Source organism: Rhinolophus sinicus, linkage group LG06 (assembly GCF_036562045.2).
Source record: "Rhinolophus sinicus isolate RSC01 linkage group LG06, ASM3656204v1, whole genome shotgun sequence".
NCBI lineage: Eukaryota > Metazoa > Chordata > Mammalia > Chiroptera > Rhinolophidae > Rhinolophus > Rhinolophus sinicus.
Window position 1 is genome coordinate 159,077,771 of NC_133756.1, and position 26,005 is coordinate 159,103,775.

At 38.0% G+C, this 26,005-nt stretch overlaps 1 protein-coding gene across 4 annotated transcripts in view; it reads left to right on the forward strand.

Moving 5' to 3' along the window:
* The window catches only part of RTN3 (reticulon 3), a 53,554-nt gene that overhangs the window by 12,816 nt on the left and 14,733 nt on the right, over positions 1 to 26,005 (forward strand). Inside the window, exons 2-3 of one of the 4 annotated variants that reach the window (XM_019717888.2) lie at positions 1,159 to 1,215; positions 10,424 to 12,781. The exons of 1 other annotated variant lie outside the window; for it this stretch is intronic. In XM_019717888.2, coding sequence (XP_019573447.2) covers positions 1,159 to 1,215; positions 10,424 to 12,781 — 2,415 coding nt within the window. The remainder of the gene's footprint in view (positions 1 to 1,158; positions 1,216 to 10,423; positions 12,782 to 26,005) is intronic. 2 more of the 4 variants (XM_019717889.2, XM_019717890.2) reach the window with 2 other exon arrangements.

Below are 26,005 nucleotides of genomic sequence, written 5' to 3' on the forward strand. Positions count from 1 at the left end.
GTGTTCATTGACTAGTTTTCTTAAATTAGTACTTAGAGATACAGCTATGGCCCAATCCTTAAAAGTAATCTCCTCATTTTAATATAAATACTTGTAAAAACATTTTTATAACTGCAAGGGAAAGGAGTTAACAAGATCAGTATACTTAGGAGCGTTTTCGGAGGGTGTTTTTCACATGCTATTTTTATTAATTTTTTAACATTTTTACCAAAAAGATAATTTATATTCTTGGTTTGTCTGATTTCTTTTGTTTTAAGGGCCAAAGGTTGTAGTGAAAAGTAAACCTCCCTCCCTCCCAGACCGCAAAGTCCCTTTTGTTGCCAGTTAACAGAATGGGGCATACTCTCTGCACTTCTGCAGTTCCCTTTTCTTAATTTAATGTATCAACTATATCAACATATATAGCTGTACCTCATTCTTTTTCATAGCAGCAAATATGCCATTGTTTGGATGTAACTATTTAGTTGATGGTCATTTAGATTATTTCTAGTACTTACAACCAGTGCTCTTGTGAACGTCCTCACACACGTCTTTGCACTGTTTGCAAAGACATCTCTAAGTTAAATTCCTGCAAGTATAACTGCTGAGTTAAAGAATGTGTGCGGGGCGGGGCGGGGGGGGGTATGTGCATTTAAAACTTTGATATATATTGCCAAATTTAGAGGAGGGTAATTTTAGAAGATGAAGATTTCTCATGTAGTCCTATTTTCCCAAGTATTCAGAGCCAACTTCGCATATTTACCAACTATATGTTTAAATGCTCATATTTTAGTGACTAACTCCACAAAATGCAGTTGAAAATGGTTAAAAGCAACTACCAATGAGTACTTAGATTCCTATTTTTCCTTTCCCCCACGGTGTTGCAAGGGAGCATCATGTTGAGGTTATACTTGTTTAAAAATGCTAGGGGTTCCTGTTTTCTTCCTTTGAAGGTGAGAATATGTGACCCTAAAAAATGGATTAACTTTAGAAATGCATCTCAAAATGAAGTAAGGTTTTACTTCCAGGTGAGTGAAAACAGTAATTGGAAATGAAGACTTGGGTTTTCTCCTCTTGTTTAAACCCAATGAAATTATGATGGTTGGCCAAAATAAAATAAAATAAAAGTTAAAATTCCTGTGTGAGGTTGTCATTCTCACGCTGTATATTTTCTTTCAGATTCCTTTGTTTCTTCCTCTTCCTCTCAGCCTGTATCTCTATTTTCGACCTCACAAGGCAAGTCCGTCATTTTTTTATGTGCATTAATAAAAGAAAAATGTTGAGAAAGAGGCTGTAACTGGGGATATGAGGCCCAAGTTTTCTATTGCCCCTAAATCCCTTAAAATACAAACCAATTAATAGGCAGTTCTTTATATTTAGCAATATCCAATGGATTTCCTGTAAAGGTTAGTAAAATAGAATGGCACTAGGTGGGCCCCTTGACATAGCATTAGCTTGAGATGGAGTTTTGAGTATGTTTTCCCCCAGTTATTTAATTCCGTTAACATCTTAACTTTTCCCAGTTTTTTTATTTCTTTAACGTCTTAACTTTTTTTTTCTTTTTGAGTATTTCTTAAAAATTAAAAACTCACCCACAGAATTTGGAACAGATAGAACTGTAGCTCAGAACACATGCCACCCCAAGAATGCAGTATAACTTACTGCTTTGCAGTTAGGTAACTAGTTTGGAGCCGTCATGGATTTGGGAAAACAGTGCCAAAGTGCTTGCACAGGACTGCGCACTGGTGTACCAGCTTAGCTAGGGTACTTCAATGTGAACTTCTGTGAAATGTGTCCCAAGAGCCAGGCTAATTCCAAATCGCCTAGGAACATCGAACAAGTCAGTTGACTTTTTGGCAAGCGAGGCTTGTTTTTCTACAGATTAAGCTGTGGCTTTGTTTTTTTTCCCATCTGCCAACCAGTGAGGAAAGGAGTCAGAGTGTGATCGCTCTAGGTTTGTGAAGGTAGCACTGCCAGGAAGCTGGAAGAGGGTGCTGTGTGTGCTTCGTTGATTTGCACTAATAAGAAAGTGCTGTTTCATTTGTGCTGTTGTACTCGACCTCAAATGTAGGTTAGTGGAAAACCCTTATTTTATAAAAGGTAATTACACTCATTAGATAGGTCTAAGAAGCCCTGTGCAACCAGTTTATTGCCTGGTATTGTCTGATTCCCAGCTGAATCCTCTAGATGCAAAGTCTAGATGCTGGTTTGTTAGGAGGACTTTGACCTTATAAGAATAAAAACATAATGGGATAAAATGAACATAGTAAAATTTTTGCCAGGATTAGTCTGCTTCTTAGGAAACGTGATAGATAATTTGTTGCTTTTAATTCAGGCTGCGAGCATTGGCGCCCCCTCCCCTTCATGGCTGTGTGAACCCGACTATCGTGTGGGTCAAATTGTGACCTTTGAAATTTACTTGTTTATATTAAAAGATAGGTATTTTGTGAGTGTTAGAGAGCAACTCAAACCTACAAAGTGGTTCTTGACATCTGGAAATGGATTGGATTAGTGCCAGTTGGGATGATATTTTTAAGAGGTTTTTTTTTTTCCCTCATTAGAAATGTAATAATTTAGGCAACTAGGTATTACATTTATTCTACTCTGGAAGATAAACTGGTAAAAATTCAGTGTAAGTAGAATAAATAATTATATTTCCTCTGTTGTGAATGTTTCAGATCTTTTAAAATACATCCTTCATAGTTACAACTTCCAGTCACTTTTCTTATATAGAAGAGGTAATTGATACCCTAAATAGTGTAACAGTGCAACCCGTGCACAACATACCTAATGTATGGAATGTTGAGGAGATAACTCTTTTAATCCCTGTTAGGAAAAATTACACATACACTGAAGTAGAATGGAGGTAAATAAAACGGATTTGTTAAATTAAAAAACTAATGTTTAAGTAGGCTTCAGTGTCACAGTATGAGAGTTTGTAAAAGAAAATAGATTTGTCATTCTTCCTTTTAGCTTACAAAGTTATTTTGACCAGTTCAGACTCAGGATAGTGCCATTGCTAAAGGGCGTTGTAAAGAGGCGGTAAAACATCATATCCCCGAAGGTGTTCCAGTGTAGCCTCTTACAGCATTACACACACACACACACACACACACACACACACCACAATGGAAAAGAGCGCAGTTGGTGCCCTACTTGGTTGGCAGGCCTAGAACCTGTTCAATTTGAGGTAACACCTTGGCAAGAGATTCGGTGTGTTCCGGGGTAGCCACGGCTGGTGCTTCTAGGCTGCCTAATATAAATAAGAGAAGAGGAAGTTGTTGGTGTACTTGATTAAGTGAATTAAAACCCCTGGGGAGAACAACTAGGCCTTTCAGAGTGACTGCTGCCACCAACAGGGACCTCAAGTCCGTCGCTGGCACTAACCCAACTAAATAACCTGTCTTGGGCTTCCATGTCCCTTAGCCATTTCGCCTTGGAGAATTGTGCCTTCTATATATCTAAGCCATACTAAGCAATATGTAGCAATAATTAAATGGGTCATTTTCATATTTAAGAATGACATTATTAATCCTGAAATATATACTGATTATTGAGCTTCAGGGAGATGCATGTACCAAAAACTGTTATTAATTTGGACTGAGTAGAGAAAGGCAGTTAAATATTTCAAAATTATGTAATATTTATTAAATTGTACTACTTTGAGGTATACAGCTTCTTAAGCTAGCAGGTTACCTTTTTTGAAAGCCAGTGAATAGATTTGTGATGAGAATGTCAATGGAATAGTCAGTTGTACTCCTTTGCAGTCTTTTGCTTATTGATTCCTTTTTTCTCATTAAAGATTTAAATTTCAGCCTAATCCCTGAGCATTTCAAAATAGGGGAGTAAATTTTAATGTTTTCCTGTGCTGTAAAATACAGATATTAACAGGTATAGATGTAGTATGTGGCTAATTTTTATTGAGCTTTTACGATGCTCAGTACTTTATATGAGTCATTTTACTTACTCCTCATAGCCAATTTTATTGAGGAAAGGTACTAGCTCTTTTACCAATTGAAACAAGTTTAAAATGGTGAAATAACTTGGTCAATGTCACACTGTAAGTGACAAACCTAGGAATCATAACCACTGCCTGCTATAAAAGATGATACGGTGTTAGTTGTATTTTAGGGTTTACAGGTATGTGTGGAGATGTCATTTTCAGGTTAATGTTACAATCATGTAGCATAGGCAGAAATTACTGTTTTTAACCATATTGTTGCTATTAGTTATGTAATACAGTATCATCTGGGAGAGGTACTACCTCCACCAGGCACAAAATAAAACTGAAATTTGCTTTCTACTTTTGAAACCTTTGGTAAAAGTGTAGGCTGGAAAATACATTGGGGGTGGGGAGTAGATGAAAATAAGATTGGAGAGAATCCATCCACTCTGCAGAATTGGAAGCACATTGGCAGTAATGACCTTTGCATTCAGTTTGAGTGACGCAGTAGGCATCTGGAATAGGAAGTTAAACACCGAACTTTGGGGCAAGCATTGAGGAAAAATATTTGCCAGTTACAGCCTCTTTTTGAAACAAAAGTAAAACATTTTTCTTTGTCCAGAAGAGACTTTTTGTTTAGGATCTAGCTTGGCTGCAAAGTGTCTGCTGGCTAACTTCCTATTTTGATGCTGTGGCTGAAAGTTGCTGATACTGTTTTGCACGATAATTTGTCTTGTTTTGTGAACATGAGAAAATTCAAGTGTAGGAAAACCTATACCTGAATATTTCAAGCCTCCCTTGTATGAATATGCATAGTATGTATGTATGTGAAAAAGTCATTTAGTGGCTACTACGGGGTAGCAGCCTTTCTTCACTGATGTGTATGGTTTTTCCATGTTACAGGTATCCTTTAATAGTAATGAATTTCCTAAGTGAGGGGGGCAAGTAACTAAATGGTAACTATAACAGAATTCTAAGCTATTCACTCTTTTTAGGAGGAACTCTCATATAGGATATAAAATTACTTACTGCTTACTTGTTCTAGATCACTATGTTTTCAGTAATTAAGTTATAAAGGCTTGAAAAAAAGAGTTATAAAGACTTGAATAAAAAAGTACTAGATCGGGGCGGCCAGTCAGCTCAGTTGGTTAGAGCGCGGTGCTCTTACTTAACACGGTTGCTGGTTCCATCCCCACGTGGGCCACCTTGAGCTGTGCCCTCCACAACTAGATTGAAACAACTACTTGACTTGGAGCAGATGTATTCTGGAAAAACACACTTAAGTAAATATTTTTAAAAAAGAAAAGTACTAGATCTTCTAAAAGACAGTTTGGAGAATAAGAAAGAAAAGATATTTGAAGGATAAACAGTATATGAAGTTATTTTGCAGTTTGAATGTATTTACTTGATATGTATAGAGCATTCGTGAGTTTTTTCCTGTTATTTTTAACTCTCCACCTTGTTCTGTGAGATTAAGTACACGGGCATAGAATTAGCATATAGACCTATTCAAAGCAAAATCAGAGGACCACTGATGCCCGTGCCCTCCTGACGGGCACAGTGTGCTCCTGGATGAGACGATCTATGGTGAGTAATGAGCGTTTCCGTCTCATCTGTGGGGTGTTACAGGACTAGAGTTCTGAAGTACAGCTCGATTTCTGTACTCTTCTAAAACTAATCAAATATTCGTGTAATGGTGTGGTTCTCAAACCAGGTTCATTACCTGGGAAACTCGTGATGCAGATTCCTGAGCTCCATTCTCCTCAGGAAATTCTGAGTCAGTAAGTCCATGAAGTACTAGTAGTTGCTCAAAAGTTTGAAAGGGAATGGTGCCAAAGGCTCCCATGTTTCCCCAAAAATAAGACCTAGCCGGACAATGAGCTCTAATGAGTCTTTTGGAGTAAAAATTAATGTAAGACCCGGTATTATATTATAGTAAAATAAGACTGGCTCTTATATTAATTTTTGCTCCAAAAGACTCATTAGAGCTCATTGGCCGGCTAGGTCTTATTTTCGGGGAAACGGTATTTTTGCACTAGATTGTTGAATTGTTCAGCTGGTCCTACACTGAACTCAAATATACTTTGACCTTCATAGTAGTATAGATCATTTGCTGAAACATTTTGTTCAGGAATGTTCTTTTATCTTTCAACATTGCTTAGAATTTTTTGTATATTGGGCTGCTTCAGTGTCTTTCTCCATATAGATAGAGCCTACCACAAGTCTTGGAATGTCATAGGTATTTGGTTTGTTCTAACTGATTCAGAAGTCACATCACCCAAATTTTTGAATTAGATAAAAGCTTTTTAAATTCCTTTTATTTGTGAATGGTAGGAGGGGAGGTGTCTAAAACTCTGAGGATTTTGTGTGTTATATACCCGGTGAAGGTAATTATGACTTGACAATATGTCTTTTTTTTTTTTTTTAATGTGGTGCTTGGGGATATTTATTGAGGATTTACTAAGTGCCAGATACTGTTCTAAGCACTTAATGTGTATTAAATCATTTAATCCTCACAGCAGTTATCAAATTAGGTGCTTTAGTAACCCCAGTTTTTTTTGAGATTTGCAACTTGCCAGGGCCACATGATTAATAAGTGAGATGAAAGGATTTTGCATCTTTTAATTGGAATTTTGGCTTGGGAGTGGTGTAGAAATTTAGACTATGACTGCCAACTTAATTTCCTAGTCTTATTTCAGAAAATATACTTGAATAGAGACTTGTAAGGATTTGGAGTTTAAGAAGATTTGGGTAAGCAAGGAGCTCAGTACTGGATAAAGTTGGAGACATTCTGTGACGTTCGTAGGGTTGTGACCTTGTTCACCTCTTGCCATATATTGATTCCTCTTTTAACAAATCTATTAGATGTGTGACCCGTTTGTTAATAATTAGAGTAATGCCATATTAAGTGATTAGAATTCTTGAAAATGAATGTGTACGTTAAATGCCATTATATAATAGCAAATAACTAATCTAGAAAATATTCTTGATGAGGGGATTTTTTTGACAGGCATTTGTTTTTAATCATGTTGAAAGTCTCTTGTAGTGCATGTGAAGGGTTGAATCTTTTGAAAGAGGGAAGGGTAGTGGACATTTCTTTGAGATGTAAGGTAATCCAGAGTAATTTCACCAGGCAGTTTTATAGTGGATGGTATGTGGAAAACTAGCCATCTTCAAACTCCCTGCGTTTTCTGCCATTTTGCCAGGTACGGACTTGGGCGACAGCGATGACTGTTAAGTGCCACCTGACTAATTGGAAGAGCCTTTGCTTATGGGAGCTGTTCTAAAGGCTCATTAGATTCTGATCCTTGTTCTAGTGAACGTTTTCATGCTTTTATAAACTCTTTACTTCCAGCCCAGTTTTTCCCATTGTCTTGGTACAAGTCAGCTCTGTCCATGGTTGTTAGTGTTTAACCAGCCAGAGAAACTTCTTTTTATTTGCTGAAATTCTAAACAACGTAATTAGAATTAAAGCGCAATGAGGATGTGAATCTCTTTTGCTATGTGTAGGAAAGCTTGATTGACAATCGTGAGAGCTGGCACCTGCGTCTGAGTCACTGAGGAATGAATGCAGCATCGCACTGTTTACCCCCTAAGCTTGCCCCCCAGAAAACACTATCTGCCCTAGATATTAAGTCACAAAATTATTATTAGGGGACATGATTAAAGTTATTTTTGTATCTATAATTATTGTCAGAATAAAGAATCTGTAGTTAAAACTTTTGAAGTCTGTCAGGCAGTCATGGCATTCAGTATAGGACTTGTTGGTATTGTGAGAACAAGATTTCTGACCTAATCTTCTAGCTTCACCTCAGATTATTATATACCTGACTCAAAACTTTTGGAGTATTAAGAGATCAAGGAAGATAGGAGACAAGCAAGGCTTGGAAAACTGACAAGTTTGTGTGCTGACAAAGCATAGCATTCTTCTAGCATGTTTCCCCCCCAGTAATGGGTGTATTCTCTGATAAGCATTCAGTGTTAGCCGCTTCCCTTTTCATTTATTCAAGCTCACAACCACATCTTCCTCATTTTATTTACTGGTTTTGCGTATTGTCTGTCTCCCACTCTTATTGTAAGCTCCAAAGGCAAAGATATCTTCTGTTTTGTTCACTGCTTTGAACCTGGTTTCTAAAACAATTTCTGGCACACGTGAGGCACTCAATAAATACTTTTTGAACTATTACTAATTCATTTTGCCCACTTTGGCCTGTAAAATGACAGGTATGAGTCATCTGAAATCTCAGTCTCTGAGCATTCGTTGTGGGGTGGAATCAGTTCTGCTTTTCTTCAGAATTCCATTCCTGTTTGAAGGGAGGGGTTCCCAGACAGTTTTGCCTTATTCCACATTTAGTCCATTGAATGCTTCCTGGTAGAAATAGTAACCAGTTAGTTCAGTAACAACACATACCGTATTTTGCTGTGTATAATGCATACCCACGTTTTCGGCTGAGACTTTCAGGGGAAAAAATCTTTCATTTTAATTTTTTAATTAAAATTTTTATTTGTTTACATTTAGGTACTTGTTTTCTGTATTATAAAGGAATTTTAGCAGTTTTTAAAACATATTATGGTACAAGAAATTTTATGTAGCAAATAATTACAAAACACAAGAATAGCTAAGGTACAAGAAACTATATACCGGTAACAAATTTACGACATTTATGCACTATAGAAGGCCAAGAACTCTTCCTCGTTGCAAGTTCGTCGCAAGTTCAACAAAACTGATGATTGTATTCCAGGGTATTATTTTGCATACAGATATCGTTATTGATTTCTGAGTTACACTTTTAATTTCATAAGCATAAATAAAAGAATTAAAAACATTTATACAGATATGGAATTAATACTACCCATGTATTGTGTGCACCCTTATTTTTCCCTCACAAATTTGAGTCAAAACTGTGCATTATACACAGCAAAATACGGTAGCTCAGATTGTGGAATATTTCTAATTTAAATGTAGCCTACAGTTCTTTCAGGTTTTTGAGCCTTTTAACCTACAATGCTGAGCTTCATGTATAGTATATCCTTAATCCAGTCTTGCTGAGTATCCATGCTATGTGATAGATGTGACCGTGTTTACTACATTAGAACAAAATATGAATTACAGCTTACTTCAAATATTTTCTGTCCCACTAGTACTGTTTGTACCACCAGACTTTTTCCCCTCAGTTTATAAAGACTTCCCCCACCCCATACCCGGATCACAGTTACACTATTCTAAAGGTCCGATCCTATGACATCAAATTGCAGTGATGTGTTTAAATAGAGGAACATTTTCTGGCATTTGGAAACATTTTTTACAATAGTGGAATTTTATTCATTGTAGTAAGAGATTCTTACTTCTATTCATCTTTACAAAATGATTTTGAATAAAGTCATAATTTTGCTTTTGTCTAATTATTATTCAGTTCTCACATGAAAAAGAACAGCTGCATAAGGTAACCCCAAGGCTTTTGTCTTTCATATCCTCCCAGTCGCTCATTCACGTTCAAGCCCGAGCTGTGCTGAGCCCACTTAGGTCTCACTTGCCAAGCTGAACCCTTGATTCATTCATGTGAAATAATGTAAGACCTACTTTGTTCCAACTCCAGAGAGACATGCAACACTGCAAGAAAGACAGCCACGGTAGCGCCTGCCCTTGGAACAGTTGTTTTGATCTTTTTCTCCAGCAAAAACTTGATAGATCAGGAAGTTGGAAAACAATGTGGTAAATCGTTGGTTACTGTGGTGTTGATACTGATAAGGCTTAATTCATGTGTATTTTTTAAAAGGATATTTTCTGTTTTAAAAGGATTTCTGGAGTTAACTCTGAACCAAAGAAAACACACAGTTCAGATTTGGTTATATTGTCAAGTTGGTGCAAGAGATTTTGGAGCCAGGCCAACCTTCTCAGTACCTTTAGTTTAAAACTTGGAGGCCATCTGTACCTGGGACCAATCTTTCCTGTGGATAGAAGAGAATAATTCTAGTCTGATCTTTAGGCTCATTGTCGCTCCTGAAAATCAAAAGGAACTCTGATCACTGTTTTTCCTTAGATTCTCAAACTGTAGCAGTGGAGTTACAGAAGTGGTGTGTTCAGAAATATTCAGCTTACAGATGAGAGTGTGTCAGAACTTCATAATATCAAGTTGTGTTGAATAGTTCTACCAAAAAACAAAGGGCAAAAACTTCCCCCGATTTCCCTGTCTCATTACCCTTCTTTACTTTTACAATGGAAAAAGTAGACTAAAAAGTATTTGTCATGAAAGTTTTTTGTTATTTGCAATTTGTAGCATGATGTGGCTTTTCTGTTTCACCATTGGCAATTTTATGCATGTCATACAGGACGACTGTTGACATTGTTTTGTTACATATTTATGTGTGTGTGTATATACATACATCCTGTGTGTATGTATGTATGTAATTTTAGAAATAAAAAGCATGCTGCTTGGCCTGACTAGCTAATGTGTACTTGTACCTGGTAAACAATTTTTTTCTTTCAAATTCTGACCATAGAGGGATTGAGCTCTCTTTGCTCTGATGAGCCATCTTCAGAAATTATGACCTCCTCCTTTTTTGCATCTTCTGAAATACATAACACTGACCTTACAATACTACGTGGAGAAAAAAGTGAAGTGTTAGGCAGCCAGCCTGGTTTAGCCAAAGAAGGAAAAGTTTGCTCGGCTCTTGTAGGTGTGAAAAATATGGAACAGCCTCAGCGGACCAGTAAAGACACAGCCGACCCCCCAGTTTCTGTTGCGGAAGGAGGTCGCTGTAACCGTCCTTCCATTCCAGCCAGTTTCCCAAATCATCCTGCTTTGCTTTCAAAGGAAGTTGGTCAAATGGGACAGCAAATAAATAAAGATCAAGAGTCCGAGAACCCGAATGAGGTACCAGGTAGGGACGGTAAAATCGCGTTGGATGCTGATGACAAGTTCACTTTGCTAACAGCCCAGAAACCACCCACTGAGCAGTCTCAGGTAGAAGGCATTTGTGCGTACTCCCTGTCCCCATCCAGGGTTTCAGCAGGTGGTATTACTGAAAAAGATTCTCCTGAATCACCATTTGAAGTAATAATTGACAGAGCAGCGTTTGACAAAGAGTTTAAAGATGCATATAAGGAGAGCACAAATGATTTTGGTAGCTGGGCAGTGCCCACTGATAGGGAATCAGCTGCAGACATTTCGGAGTCTAATGACAAAGTATTTCCACTGAGAAATAAAGAAGCAGGGCATTACCCAACCTCTGCACTGCTCACTAGACAGTTTTCACACACCACCGCAGCATTGGAAGAGGTGTCTAGATGTGTGAATGATATGCATAACTTTACTAATGAAATACTGACATGGGATTTGATTCCCCAAGTGAAACAGCAGAGCGAGAAATCTGACTACATCCCAAAAAGTACAAGACTTGACATGAGTGAATATAATTCAGAAATTCCAGTTGTAAATCTTAAAACGAACGCTCACCAGAAAATTCCTGTATGTTCTATTAATGGGAACGCTCCCATCACTAAATCAACAGGTGATTGGGCAGAAGCATCTCTCCCACAAGAAAATGCTGTCGTTGAAAAACCTATACCAGGCTGTCTGAATTCCACAAAGGACATCAAGCGCAAAAGTGTCCAAGGCAACGTGCAGAAACAAGATAACACACTGTCAGTGTTACCTGGATCTCTGTTTGAGAAATGCGTCTCTCTGGGTTCTGGAACAGACACAGTGAAAGTGGTTTTACCTGAAGACCACCTGGAAGATGAAATGAACTGGCAGAGCTCCGTGTTGGGAGAAGTAACAGAGGCTGATAGTTCTGGTGAGTCTGATGACACAGTAATAGAGGACATCACAGCCGATGTTTCATTTGAAAGTCACAAAATTCAGGCTGAAAATCCTATTTACATTCCAAGTGCTGTGATAAAAACAGATGAAAGAGAAATCAAAGAGATTCTCAATTGTAGTAGGGAAAACAAAACACCTGGAAACTTCGACGTGCCTATGAGTGACTCTGAGCCCCAAGTTCAGCCTGATATCCTTGAAAGGAGTCCAGCTAGTGAGGCGGCATGTTCCCAAGTACCCAATAAGAAGGTCATGCCAGAAGATGTGAAGCCCTCAGAGAGTATGAGTGAAATTGCTCCTGAAGAGCCTGTTAGAACAGAGAACCCAACACTTCCTTCAGCAGCATCTTCAAATGTTTTTAATGAGACAGAATTTTCATTAAATGCGACAACCTCTACCTATTCGGAGTCATTACATGAAAGATGTGTGAAAGATATAGATGATTCGTCCCCAGAGGACCTGATAGCAGCCTTTCCAGAAACCAGGGAGAAAAGAATAATAGATAAAGGTGAAAGAAAGTCCTTTGAGGCAACATCAGAGAAAACTATGGACTTTAATAAAACTATTCTTCCTGTAGATTTCTTGCATGAAAGTGAGTCCGGTGATTCTGAAATTAAAGACATAAAAAGTAAATACTCTGAACAAAGCAAAGAAACAAAGGGAAGTGAGCTTGTGGATGTTTTCCCCACCCAAGGTGCTCCAAGCGCATCTTTCTACTTAGAACAGGAACAGCTCACCATCAAAGCCCTTAAGGAATTGAGTGAAAGACAGGTTGACCAGTCAGCTTCTGCCCAGGATAAAGTAGAATCTCCTGAAGAAATACTCAAGCAGACTTTCACATTTGTTCCAGAATCTTCTTGGCCTCAGAGATCGTATGATGTCCTAGAACACACAGATGTCAAAACTGAATCTGATCTTGGGATTTCCAAAAAGCCCACCATTATCAAAGAAACTGCTAGCATAGATGTTATTTCCAGCCTTAGCAAGACTGAACTGGTAAACAAGCATCTCTTCGCAAGACTTCTGACAGACTTCTCAGGTAATGTCTTACATTAGAAATACTGCATGTGGTTCATTCTGCTGTGACTGATTACTTATCAGAGTGCCATTTTTTTAAATCTCCGATTTATAGCACCAAAATTACGCCTAGGATAAAAAACACATTGTATAGTGGGAAATGGTAGATTTCTTTTTAATGGTTGCTTGATTTGCTTTTCTTAAGTATTTCCCAAAGCAGTAGACCATTTGTTAAAATTAATATTCTCCTAAAAAATGTTTTTATGCTCCATTTGTTTTCAAGGTTCTCCTTTGCTTGTAGGTTGGCCGTAGGGCAATCATTGCTTTTTAAGAATATCATTAGGTTCTTAATTATTTACAAAGTTTATTTGTGAATCTCTATACTAGTAGCAAAGCTTAGCACTTGGGGTTTTTGCTGTGGACCATATAAAATCTATTTGACAATCAAAGATAAAGGAATTCCTGCTGGGATAGACAGTAAATTAAACTTTTAATTAATTTGATCTTATACCGTGGAGATTTTATGCTCTGAAAGTAGGTAACCTGTATTGTAGTACTATTTTGTGAATACTACTTAAGAGAACGCATTCATTCTGCTACTTTGGACCTTATTTTATATTCTTCAGGCCAAACTCACTATACGGTACTAGAAGCCCTTCCCCATATCTTCTGTTTATTTGATTGATTACTTTCCTAGCAATTGGCCTGGTTTAATTGCCTCAAATGCTGTCTGTTCTGGGGTCTTGGAAAGTGTAAGAAAAAAAGGATATTTAAGGCTCTCCAACGGGGACCCTCAACCTCTAATCTGATACCAAGTTCTGTACTATGTGGTCAATGTAGGTGCTATGTGGGGATTTATGGTTTTCCAAACGTTTTTGACAAATCCTTATTTCAAATGAAATCATACAGAGAATTATAATATTTAAAACAAAATGGTTTTTGTTAGGATCATTTTACAAGTGTGATTATACCACTTACCCTGTTTTTCTGTAAGGTTTTGTTTATCCACACAGTGCGGGGGTGGGGGGCTCCATCCTTAGCAGCCGGTGGTTTCCTCTGTTTGCAGCGGGAACACTGCTCAGCGCCTCCTGGGGGTGACGCTCGCAGAGTGCGACTCGCACACCTCTGGGATCTTGCCCACACTCACTTGGTGTGCTTGGTGAGATGCCCACGCCAGCAGCTGGGCCTCGGCTTCCTGACATTCTTGGTCACCGAGTGGCCCTTGTTGAGGCCCACGGCCACTGGGTGCCACAGAGCCATGGCCGCTACTCTTAAGTGGCGGCCGCGGCGGAAAGACACCATTTACCTTTTATAAAGGCATTTAAGATTAAGATTACTTAATCTTCCTAAATTTTAATCCTTAAAATCGAGCCAATAATTGTGCTTACCTTATAATAACATTGTGAGGATTAAATGTGAAAATGCGGGTGATGCAGTTCCTAGCACGTAGTAAATACTCACTTAGCACCAAGTACAGGACCTAACTTACAGTAGGTACTGGATAACTATATTAATTAGTGAATTGTTAATTAAGTGAATGAGTTGTTAGTAATTATCAGTGAAAACATCGAGGCTTTTTTATAAACTCAAAAATTTGGACTGGCAGTAAAGGATAGCTGTTACTCTCTAGTCATAGAAGGTTGTTGAACTTGGATTTGGGAGTGCTGATTTCTCCTTGTTGCTTTACTGTGTACAGAAGTGTGACCTTGGACAGTCAAGTTACATCACCTTTGGGGCCTCAGTTTCCTTATCTGTAAAGTGAGGATGTTGAAGTAGACGGTCAGTATCACTTCAATATGATTCTCTGACTCGGGTATGTTATAGGTTTCTTGGTGAGTAGTTAGAATTCTTACAGTTGTTCTTTTGAATGATGAGGCGTATAGGAATTAGGCTGCAAGAGCTGGAGTGTCTGATTCTGGCAAGTTCCTGCTCCAGTGTGACCTTAGACAACTGACCTAACTGGTTCAGCATCTTCCTTTGCTAATAGGGTGGTAATTGTTTTGCCCTGCTTTATACTGTTGTAGTAAATAAAGTTCTGTGTAAATACTAATTATTAGTAATTCTCAACTGACTTATTTAATCTAGTGTGAGAGATGAAAAGGGCTATGGAAGTTTAAGGTATTTGTCACTGACCAGATTCTGTGATTAGTAGCAGATATTTTTAGATGATTATAAAGAAAACCAGTATAATTAGATCAAGAAACTGACAGGTCTTTCTTTGCAGGTTACAAAATGGAAAACCTTTCAAATTGTCTTGCATTATGAATAAATCTTTTAAAATATAAACTACTTCAGTAAAATACACCAGTCTCCAGTTCTGAATAGTTTTCCTTTCTAAAATAAAACCAATCCTGTAATTATGTTCAGCCTAAAGTTGGGGGAAATGAGCAAAAGAAACAATTTTTAAAAATGATATTTTATTTTTCTTTTGTTGTTTTATGGTGTAATGTATACAAGTTCCTAATGAAGCTTCAGTTTCATTCCCTTTATGATGACATTTTAGTTGTTCAGTAATTACGGTGTGATCTGTGGTTTGACTAATAATCGTTTGGGGGAAAAAATTAGATCCCTGACTCACACACCTAGTTGGGTGAAGACAGTGTTTTAATTTTAGTATCCATATTGGCGAGAATTCAAGGAAATAGGCAGGTGTATAGTTTGTGATAGGTACGTAAGTTGTTATAACTTTTCTGGAAGGCTGCTTGGCAGTATGTAAGAAAGACCTAGAATTGACCTGGTAATTTTGTTTCTAGGAATTTGTTCTAAGAAAAACTTGTGTGTGAGTACAAAAGCAACTACAAAGATGTTCTTTATAGAGCTGTTTATGATGGTGGCAGATGTAGCAGTGTCTTAACAATTAGAGATTGGTTGAGTGTGTTATGACATAGCTATGCAATTGAATATTATGCAGCCATTGAATTTGTTATAAGTTTTTTCTTTAAGAAATGGAAAAATATGGAAAAGTACAAAAGGACATACACTCATATTTCTATATGGAGAATTAATTTCTATTTGCTAACATTGGTGGTTCTATTTGCTTCCAAACTAAATAACTCTTTGATTACCACCTGCCCATTCTTTTCTCCCCTTCCCCAGAGGTAACCAGCATCATGGACCTTTTCAGTTTATTTTAAATGTGTTGTGTGTGTGTGGTGCTGGTTTCTGTTTTTAAACCTTTATTATCTTTGTTATGCAACTTGTTTCATTCAACATTAGGTTTTTAAACTTCATGTTGAAATATATATATATAATTCATTTTAACATGTATGTAGTACTCCATTTTATTATTTCCCTTTCAATTAGGATTTGGGTTATTTTCCATTTTTTATTATAGACGGTGTTGAAATTAACATCCTTTACTTGTCTGTTTTTACACATGCACCTATTTCTCTAGGGTTAGTGTGCCACTGCTTCAAATTAATTTCATTTGTAGGTATGTGCATTATTTTTCTAGTTGCTGTCAGTTTGCTGTTGGAGTTGGACTTTCTGCTGCTATGTGAAAATATTCATAATTCACTAATAAAAACTGCATTATGGAACACCTAGCAGAGTTTTTGCTATATGATGAGTGCTTAAAGTAGGGGGAAAATGTTAGAAAACAAGGTAGTCAGAATATGCCTATTATGATACCATTAGAAGTGAATCTATATACCTACAAACAGTGAATCTGAAGTAAATTTTTAACAACAAGGTCACAGTGGTTTTTCTTGAAGGATGGCCAAGTAGTCTTTTATTGGACCTGACCTTTGTGCATATAACTATATACTCTGGATAAAACTGGAAGAAAACAAAAGACCCGAAGGCACTGGCAAATGAACAAAAGCAGGCAGATTCTGAAAGGGGGCTGACACTTGTAAGAAGAGACAGCATGGACTTAGTTTTCTATTTTTACTGCTTTTAGCCAGAGGACAGGCTGAAGTTGATACGTGGCAGGTTGGCTAAAACTCTCATAGAAAACTTACCAGAGGACACAATTCGAGTCAGCCACAGCCATTCAACCACCAGAAAGTGAGGGGAGAAAGAATCCTGGAAAGGAGAGACTCAGAGAATGAGAGCCCCAAATTTTGTGTATAAACTTTGCATAAGCCACTGTTTAATACCTGAACCACACATGTGCATGGAGGATGACAGCAGCCCAGCTACAGATAAAAACTGAATGTTGGGCCGGCCCGGTGGCTCAGGCAGTTAGAGCTCCATGCTCCTAACTCCGAATGCTGCTGGTTTGATTCCCACATGGGCCAGTGGGCTCTCAACCACAAGGTTGCTGGTTCAACTCCCGCAGAGGATGGTGGGCTGTGCCCCCTGCAACTAGAAATGGCAACTGGACCTGGAGCTGAGCTGCGCCCTCCACAACTAAGACTGAAAGGACAACAACTTGACTTGGAAAAAAGGCCTGGAAGTACACACTGTTCCCCAATACAGTCCTGTTCCCCTTCCCCAATAAAAAAATCTTAAAAAAAAAAAAAAAAAAAAAGAACATTTATAAAAAAACAAAACAAAACAAAAACAAAAACTGAATGTTAAGGTTTGAGGTGTTGCCCAGGAGACAAGAGTTTGCAGTTTGGGTCCCGCCAAGTTTAACTGCATACTAAAACAAACACCAGTGCTCTCCAGAGGAATACAACAGAGTCCAAAGGCTATCCAATATAATATTTAATTCCTGAATGAAGTAAAGGAAAATATGCTTGCATTGAATGAAAAGAAAGGGAATCTCAGTTGAGAAATAGAAACAAAAAGCCAAGTGGACATTCTTAGAACTGTAAACTACAGCAGCTGAAATTAAAATTCAAGTGGTCTGTCTTAACAGCAAAATGGAGATGATAGAGAAAGAGTTAGTGAACTTGATGCTAGATGAACCAAAACTATCCAACCTGAAGAACAGAAAGAAAGTATTACCAAGCCTCAGGGACCTTTGGGACAATATTACAAGATCTAATTCATATAATCGGAGTTGCAGAGAAGAGGAAAGTGAGAGACTGGAGAGGAACATATTTGAAGATAAAATGGCAAAACATTGCTCAAATTTTCTGAAAAACACATTTACTGATTACAGAAGCTTAGCAAGCACCTATTAGGATAAGGACAAAGAAAACCATATCTTGGTATTTGTGTCAGGGGTCCAAGACCACCCTCTAGCTCAGTGATTTGCTAGGTCTCAGGATTCAGCAGTTGATATACTCTCAGTGAACAATTTATTACAGCAAAAAGACACTGGCAAAGGAAAAAGACACATGGGATAAAGTCCAGGAAAGATGAGGTACAAGCTTTCAGGTGTCCATTGGAATCACACAGAGATGTCCTTAATTCTCCCATCAATGGTATGTGACAGCATATACAGCGTGTTGCTAACTAGGGAATCTCACTCACCCATGTGACTGACCTCAGCTACTCAGACCTCATCCCCCCAGAGCAAAAAGAGGTGTTTGCAATAAATCATATTGTTAGGATAAACTTACCTGGCCACACTAATACAGCATGACCCAAGGGCTCAGAGCTCATCTCCCAGCAGCCATCCAAGGGACAGTCCTGAAGACAGACCTTTCTTTGGCAGGTGCAGGGTTTGAGCATCTCAGGCCTGCTAAGTAACCCTTTCTGGCACAGAATATTATAACCAAATTGCTGAAACTAAAGATACGGAGAAAAATCTTGAAAGCTAGAGGAAAATGACAATTAAAATTAGAACTTCTTCGAACTTCTTACCAGAAACCACAGATGCCAGGAGACAGTGAAATATAGCATCTTTTGAAGTGCTGAACAGGGAGTTAATGTCAATTCAGATTTCTCTATTCAGCAAAAATATCCATCAAGAATGAATGCAAAATAAAGACATTTTTAGAGAAAAGGAAACTAAGAGAATTTGTTACCAGAAGACATGCACTACACGAAACACTAAAGGAAATTGTTCAGATTAAAAGGAATTGATAACAGATAGAAACTCAGAATTTCTGGAAGGAATGAAGAGCACTGGAAATGATAAATATCTGGGTATATATAAAAGACATTTTTTACTCTTCTTTAAAATATATAGACTGTTTAAAGCAAAAATTATAACGTGTATGAGATTATAATGTTTATTTCCGATAACAGAAAAGTCAAGAGGGGCGGCTGGTTGGCTCAGTTGGTTAGAGCGCAGTACTCATAACACCAGCATCGCCGGTTAGATTCTCACATGGGCCAGAGAGCTGCGCCCTCCACAACTAGATTGAAAACAACCTCTTGACTGATGGGTCCTGGAAAAACACACTGTTCCCCAATATTCTCCAATTAAAATTTAAAAAAACAAAAGTCAAGAATATGTGGACCTATATAGCGAGGGTTTCTGCATTTTTTATGAGGTGGTACAATATTTTAAGTAAACTGAAAATCGATGCATACTGTATTTCTGGAAACAACTAATAAAATAATACTGCAAAGACATAGCTAAAAAGTCAATAGATAAATTAAAATCTTCAGATAAACAGAAAGAAGGCAAAAAAGGAAGAATGGGGAACAAAAGACAGGAAACATGGGAATAATTCAGTTTACTTAAAATATCGTACACAATCCAGGGCTGGCCCGATGGCTCAGGCAGTTGGAGCTCTGTGCTCCTAACTCCGAATGGAGCTCTGTGCTCCTAACTCCGAAGGCTGCCGGTTCAATTCCCACATTGGCCAGTGGGCTCTCAACTACAAGGTTGCCAGTTCCATTCCTCGAGTCCTGCAAGTAGTGGTAGGCAGCACCCCCTGCAACTAGATACGGCAACTGGACCTGGAGATGAGCTGCGCCCTCCACAACTAAGACTGAAAGGACAACTTGAAGCTGAACGGCACCCTCCACAACTAAGATTGAAAAGGACAACAACTTGACTTAGAGAAAGTCCTGGAAGTACACACTGTTCCCTAATAAAGTACTGTTCCCCTTCCCCAATAAAATCTTTTTTTTTAAAAAAGCAAGACCTAGCTATATGCTGACTATACAAGATGCACTTTAAATATAAAGATATGGATAAGTTGAAAGTAAATGGATGGAAAAGGTTATACCAAAAAATATATAAATGTATGTCATGCAAAAGTAAGCATAAGAAAACAAAGGTGAGCATAAGAAATAAAAAGTGAGATGTCATGATAAAAGATACCAGGAAGTCTTGATAGTCATAAATGTGTATGTACCTAATAACAGATCCAAAATATACAAAGAAAAAATTAACAGACTTAAAGGGAAAAATAGGCTAGTCTATAATCATAATTGGAGATTTTAGTACCTCTTTCTCAGCAATTGATACACACACACACACACACACAGATTTGAACAGCACAAGCAACCACTTTGACCTAGATGATATTTATAGAACACTATATGCTACCATGGCAGAATGCTCATTCTTTTCCAAGTGTACAAGGTATATGTATATTCATCAATAGAGAATATGCTGGTCCATAAAACAACCCAGTAAATTTAAAGGATTAAAGTAATACAAAATATGTTCTAAGACCAGAATGAAATTAAATACAGTTTTACATAATTGATAGATTAACAAAGTCACAAGAAAAAATGGTAATGTTTTAAACTGAATGACAATGAAAATACAATATATGTACTAAACTTGTGGAACACAGTGTTGAAAGGGAAACTTCTAGCTCTAAATGCTTATGTTAGAAAAGAAAAATATCTAAATTCAGTGATCTAAGGTTTTGACTTAAGAAGCTAGAAAAGAAGAGCAAAGTAAAACCCAAAGTAAGTAAAAGGAAAGAAATTATAAAGGTAAGAGCAGAAATCAATGAAATAAAAAAAAATAACAATGCCAAGATTCAGTTTTTGAAGATCACCAAAATTGATTTCTTGGCTAATTAAGGAAAGGAGACCATAGATGAGCAATATCAAGCATGAAAAAGGAGTTATCACTTCAGATCCTACAGATAGTAAAAGGATAATAGAATATTATGAATAACTTTATACCAACAAATTGATCAACTTAGATGAAATGGACACATTTTTTGAAAAACACAAGTTACCAAAGTTAACACAATTTCTATTAAATTTATTATTAAAAATCTCACCAAAAAATGTCCAGGCCCAGGGTTTTACTGGAGGATTCTTTCAACTATTTAGGGAAAAATGGAAAGAAGACTTTCCCACTCATAGACTAGTATTTAGTAACACCCGAACTGGACAAAAATTAACAAAATAAATTATAAACTAATATCCCTCCTGAACACAATAAGATGAGAAATTCTTCACAAAATATTAGCAAATGAAATTCAACAATATCAAAAGGTTTAATGCGTCATGGGTAAATGGGTGGAGTTTGTTCCAGGAATATAAGCTTGTTTTAAGATTGGAAATTCAACATAATTAATTCACCATGTTAACTTAATAAGAGGAAACCTATGTGATTATTTCAATCGATACAGAAAAGGCATTTGAAAAAGCCCGACATCCTTTTCTGGTAAAAATCTTCAGCAAACTAGGAATAAAAGATAATCTCCTTGATCTAACAAGCGGCATCTGTTGCAAAGTACAGCTGACATATTTAATGCCGAAATATTGAACACTTTCCCCTAAGATTGGGTAAGACAGGGACGCTCACTCTTGCCATTTGCATTCAGCATCATACTGGAGGTCCTACCCTCTGGGTTACAAGAAGCAATAGACATAAAAGGGATGAAGACTGGAAAAGAAGTTGTTCAACTGTCTTAATTAGCAGATGACATGATTGTTCACATAGAAAATCCTAAGGAATCTACAAAGCAACTACTAGGACTAATCAGTGAATTTAGGGTTACACGAAACTATTTATTTGTATATACCAGCAGCAAATAATCAGAACATGAAAATTTAAAAAGTTTCATTCACAATAGCATCAAAAGCATAAAATAGGAATAACTGAAACCAAAAAAATGTGCAAGACCTCTATATTGAAAACTACAAAATGGCAAGAGAGACGCCAAGCACCGTGTCAGAGGAGAGCTGTGCTGTGGTCGTGGGAAGGGAGCCTCGCCACTTACGATGTCGGTCCTACACAGGTTCATCAATGGATTCAACACAGTTCAAAGTCCCAGAAGAGTTTTTCTATAGAAAGGGACAGGCTCATCCTGGAAATACACAGGACCTAGCAAATACAAAGCACCTTGAAAAACAACAAAATTGGAGATCTTGGAATACTTAATTCAAGACAGTAATAAAGACAGTGTGGTATTTGCAACAGTCAACAAACACGAGTAGATCAAAGAGAATCCAGAAATAACGAACGATCACAAATTGAGCAACTGAAAACAATACAACTTTATTACCTCCCAGTTTTCATGGATCAGGCATCTGGGCATGGGTTAGCTGGATCCTCTGCTCAGGGTCTCGCCAGGCATGAACCAGGGTTGTGATCTCGTTTGAGGCTCAGGATTCCCTTCCAAGCTCACAGATTGTTGGCAGAATTCAGTTCCTGAAGGTTGTAGGACCAGATCCCCGTTTTCTCGCTTGCTGACTATGGGGCTGGGGGTCACACTCAGCTCCTAGAGGCTGCGTTCAGATCCCAGTCTTGTGGCTGTCCTCATAGCATGGTAGCTTACTTCTTCAGAGCTATCAGGAGAATGTCTTTAGTCTGCTATGGGATCTTCTGTCACTGCAATGTCAACACCAGAGTGACTATCCCATCATAGGCACAGGTCCTGCTCACATTTGGGGGCAGGAGGAAGTATTATGCAGGACAAGTACACCAAAGGACAAGAGTTTGGGGGCCACCTTAGCATAATGCCCACCATAATCCCTACTTCACATGATATGCAAAAATTAAAATAGATCTAAAACCTGAACATGAAAACTAAAACCATAAAACTTTTAGAAGAAAGCATAGGAAAACATCTTCATGACTTGGGGCAAAGATTTCTTAGGTCACAGAATGCACTAGCCACAAAATTAAAAATTAATAGACTTCATCAAAATTACAACTTGCTCATTAAAAGGCCACTAATAGGCAAGCCCTTGATTGGGAGAAAATGTTTACAAAACATGTATTTGGTGAAGGACTAGTATCCAGGAAATATTAAAAACTACATTTCAACAATAAAAGGACAAAAACACAATAAAAAGTTGGGCAGAAAAGATTCTGACACTTCACAAAAGAAGATACACGAATGACCAGTGATCCAATGAAAATGTGTTCAACATCACGAGTCTTCACATTTTAAAGGCAAAATACCACTTCACATCCACTGGAATGGCTAAAATTAAAGATTACACCTAATGTTGGTGAGGTTATGGAACAACTGAAACTCTCTTAAACTATTGGTAAGAATGTAAAATAAAATAGTACAAATACTTTGGAGAACGGTTGGTTGTTTTCTTAGAGAACTAAACATGCACCTACCCCATGACTTAGCAACTCCACTGCTGAGAAATGAAAACATTCATGCAAAGACTTACATATGTTCATAGCAGTTTTATTCACCAGTAGTTCAAAACTAGAAACAGCCAGTTCCACCCATAAAGGAATAGATAACCTGTGGAATAGCTAGTTATCTTTTGATACTTGCAAAAATATGGATGACTCTCAGAAATTATGCCAAGTGAAAGAAGCAGCACAAAAATAATTATACTGCATAATTTCCATTTAAGTGAAATTCTAGAACAAGCAAACTTCTATGTAGGGGAAAAAATCAGAGTAGTGGTTGCTTGTTGGAGTGTTGACTGGGAAGGAACATGAAACTTTTGGGGGTGCTGTTTGTGTTCTCTAGCTTGATAGGGTTACATAGGTGTATGCGTGTGTCCAAACTCAGTGAATGTATTTCATTGTATGTAAATTTTACATTGAGAGAAAAACAATACTGAACTTCAGTTAATGACATGCAAGCTGAAGTAGATCTGATATTTGTAATTTACTTTGAAATACATTAAAAAATTAAAATGGACTAATGGACAGATAAGACAGATAGATTATAACTAAGTATAGCAAAACATTAGTGGATAGTGGTGATGGTTGCACAACAGTGTGAATGTACTTAATAACCTCACTGAACTGTATACGTAAGAATGGTTAAGATGGTAAATTCTTTGTTACATATATTTTACCACAAGAAAAATAAAAAGACATTAATGGTAAAATCTAGATTATATGGGTGTTCACCCTAACCTCTTTTCAACTTTGCTGTATGTTGGGGGGAAATGAAATATTAGGGGGAAATAAAGCAGAGGGGGAGAAAGCTGTCCCAGTTACTGATCAGTTCCCATTGTTTCCATGGGGGAAACACTCTGTAGAGCTCCTGGGGGGAGTGGAGAGGATAAGATCTCAAAAGTCAAGGGTATGTATATTACCTAAGACTTTATTTTTAGAATTTCATTTGTTTATTACTGGTAAAGATTTTAGACACTGTCAGCTTTTTTTTTTTTTTTTTTAAAGATTTTATTGGGGAAGGGGAACAGGACTTTATTGGGGGAACAATGGTCAAATTGTTGTCCTTTCAATCTTAGTTGTAGGGGGTTCTGTTCAGCTTCAAGTTGTTGTCCTTTCAGTCTTAGTTGTGGAGGGCGCAGCTCAGCTCCAGGTCCAGTTGCCGTTGCTAGTTGCAGGGGGCACAGCCCACCATCCCTTGCGGGAGTCGAACCGGCAACCGTGTGGTTGAGAGGACGCGCTCCAACCAACTGAGCCATCCGGGAGCTCAGCGGCAGCTCAGCTCAAGGTGCCGTGTTCAATTTTAGTTGCAGGGGGCGCTGCCCACCATCCCTTGCGGGAGTCGAGGAATTGAACTGGCAACCTTGTGGTTGAGAGCCCGCGCTCCAACCAACAACTGAGCCATCCAGGAGGCAGCTCAGCTCAAGGTGCCGTGTTCAATCTTAGTTGCAGGGGGCAGAGCCCACCATCCCTTGCGGGACTCGAGGAATTGAACTGGCAACCTGGTTGAGAGCCCACTGGCCCATGTGGGAATCGAACCGGCAGCCTTCGGAGTTAGGAGCACGGAGCTCTAACCGCCTGAGCCACCGGGCCGGCTCCACTGTCAGCTTTTTAAGAAGAATTTTATGTCACATACGGTTATAGTCTGAAACTATGTCACTTACCTGTATTACTGAACAGACATTGAAGCAGCATGCAAGTCCTAGAGTATCATAGCCGTAGGAAGAAATGTCATGTTGCCTGATGGAAGCACTGACTCTGGGTGGTGAACACACAATGGGGTTTATAGATGGTGTGATACAGAACTGTACACCTGAAACCTATGTAACTTTACTAACAACTGTCACCCCAATAAGCTTTAAAAAAACAAAAGTAAAAAATGTCATGTTGCCATAACCTGACTAGTGTGGAAGGTTGAATTAGACAAAAATGTGTGCAAAACGCATAAAATCACTTAAATCCTGATTGGGCTTTCACAATTATTAGCAAATAACTAGTGTTTTAATTTTACATTGGATCTAATGTCTTCTGCAGACTTAAGTCTAGACTTCCTTAGAGAATTTAGTAGTTGTCCAACATGTGCAAAGAACCAGCTAGATGTAGAAGGAAAAAAAGGATAGGAAACTTAAGCCAGAATTTTGTGCCGTTATCCATTCAATTATGATTCAGCATTTCATTTGTTATCTTTAATTATATTCTTTAGGTAACTAAGTTCAAAAGTTCACCTTTGCACATCCACCTAGCTGTTATGTTGGGGAGGAGTAGTCAGTGCCATTTTGTTTTCTGTACTTTATAAATCTGAAACTGAGAGCAAAGGGGATGTTAGGTTATTTTAGTGAATGAAAAACTTCTTTCCTGACAGTATGAGAGGAATGCTGGTTTGAAAGGGGCTCCTACAGACTACTTTGGCCTGCTGCCAGGTGCATCCGGGGCCAAAAGTATGTGTGTCTGTGATAGTGACAGTTTTGTATTCTGTCAGTGCCATTCTGACCTATCTGTGCGATTTTGATGGGAATGTTAAGGGTAAATCTGTAGCACAGCCGGCTATTAACCCAGTTTGGCAGCCACCAAATTTGGATCTGAGTTTATAAACATATTATCCAATGTCTTTGCAACTCAAAAAGTGGCTTCAGGGGTGGCCAGATGATGGCTCAGTTGGTTAGAGTGGGAGCTCTGAACAACAGGGTTGTGAGTTCGATTCCCACATGGGCGAGCTGTGCCCTCCACGACTATATTGAAGGACAATGAGTTGGAGCTGATGGGCCCTGGAGAAACACACTGTTCCCCAATATCCCCAATAAAATTTAAAAAAAAAAGTGGCTTCATTTCTTATGAACTATTTATGTAAAAAGTTTGAAAATGTCTACATATCTTTTTTACATAAAT